The 1649-nt window shown below is 45.8% G+C and overlaps 1 protein-coding gene across 1 annotated transcript; it reads left to right on the top strand.

The window, feature by feature from the left end:
* Nucleotides 1-620: 620 nt before the first annotated feature.
* Nucleotides 621-1301, top strand: LOC101585863 (rRNA-processing protein FCF1 homolog). The gene has a single exon (XM_004635933.3). The coding sequence runs from the start codon at nucleotides 621-623 to the stop codon at nucleotides 1215-1217; it is 597 nt and encodes a 198-aa protein (XP_004635990.1). The 3' UTR covers nucleotides 1218-1301.
* The last annotated feature ends 348 nt before the right edge of the window (nucleotides 1302-1649 follow it).

The following is a 1649-nucleotide window of genomic DNA, read 5'->3' as shown; positions in this document are numbered from 1 at the left end:
GAAGGAAAAATTGGTGTGCTCTTTACAGAGAAGGCAAGCCCAGAAAACTGTCTCCACAGTCCCCATTCCTGTAGGGACAATCTTGAATGTGTGAGGCTGGGTCCCTCAGGGAGGGCCATGAGATCAGACAGCCCTGCTAACCTCTATGCCCAGAAGCCCTCATAATGGCCAGATCTGAAACTCTTGGAATTGTTTGTTATCATAGCAAAACCAGACGCATCCCGCCTGGGCTTGCTAGGGGCCAGAGCCAGCCCTCAGTGTCCATATGCAATGTCACCCTTGGCCATCTGTTATGGTGTGTAGCTAGTTGTCTCCCCAAAGTCTCATACAGTTATGGGGTGGATTTCTAGACTTTGTGATTAATTCTAGACTTTGTGATCCGGTGCTGGGGTTATGGGTGTGAGAGCTATACCCAGCCTCAGGCAGATACTCTGAATGCACCTTAAGGGAGACAGACTTCCTTTCTGTAGCCATTGTTGCCCCTGCTCCTTTTGCTCTTGCTGCCTTGCTGTTTTCCATCACCATGAACTGCTGCCCTCTGCCATGTGCCACTTTGCGTTGGAGCCAGCTGAGTATGGACTTAAACCTCCACTAGGGAAGAAGCGGAACGCGGCGTGGACATGGGGAAACAAAAGAAAACAAGAAAGTATGCGACCATGAAGCGAATGCTTAGTCTCAGAGATGAGAGACTCAAAGAAAAGGATAGATTAAAACCTAAAAAGAAAGAAAAGAAAGATCCTAGTGCTCTAAAGGAAAGAGAAGTCCCCCAGCATCCTTCCTGCTTATTCTTCCAGTATAATACACAGCTGGGCCCACCTTATCATATCCTGGTTGATACCAACTTCATCAACTTTTCCATCAAAGCCAAATTGGACTTGGTACAATCAATGATGGACTGTCTGTATGCCAAGTGTATCCCTTGTATAACTGATTGTGTAATGGCAGAAATTGAAAAATTGGGACAGAAGTATCGAGTGGCCCTAAGGATCGCCAAGGATCCACGGTTTGAACGCTTACCTTGCGCACATAAAGGGACCTACGCAGACGACTGCTTGGTGCAGAGAGTAACTCAGCACAAGTGTTACATTGTGGCCACAGTTGACCGAGACCTTAAACGGAGGATCCGGAAGATCCCTGGAGTTCCTATCATGTACATTTCTAATCACAGATACAACATTGAACGGATGCCAGATGATTATGGAGCCCCTCGATTCTGATTCTTATAAGACAAAGTTCCTCTGCCTCCTTCCAACCAACTTTTTGGTTTCAGTTCATTCAGCATGCTATAGCATGAATTATTCACCCACTTGCTGTATTATCAGCGAGAATGGTTAAATAAATTCTCTTTTTGATGCTTAAAAAAAAAAAAAAAAAACCTCCACTAACCGTGAGCTAAATAAACCTTTCCTTCTTTCATTTGGGGTGTCAGGTACTGTGTCCCAGCCATGAGGGAAAAGTAACTGAGACACCTTCATAACAATCCTAGAAACAGTACCCTTCACTGCTCAGTTTTAGATTGAGAAACTAAAGCCCAGAGAGGCACAATTATTTGCCTGAGGACACACAGCCAGTAATCGAGAAAAGCCCCGAACCTCTCTCTCCTCTCCTGGATTATGGAAGCTCCCTCCGAGCCCTGAGTCCACCAAGCT

This window comes from Octodon degus, unplaced genomic scaffold (assembly GCF_000260255.1).
Source record: "Octodon degus isolate 3935 unplaced genomic scaffold, OctDeg1.0 scaffold00076, whole genome shotgun sequence".
Classification (NCBI taxonomy): Eukaryota; Metazoa; Chordata; class Mammalia; order Rodentia; family Octodontidae; genus Octodon; species Octodon degus.
Note: the sequence above shows the minus strand (reverse complement) of the source record. Positions and strands in the feature narration are given on the sequence as shown.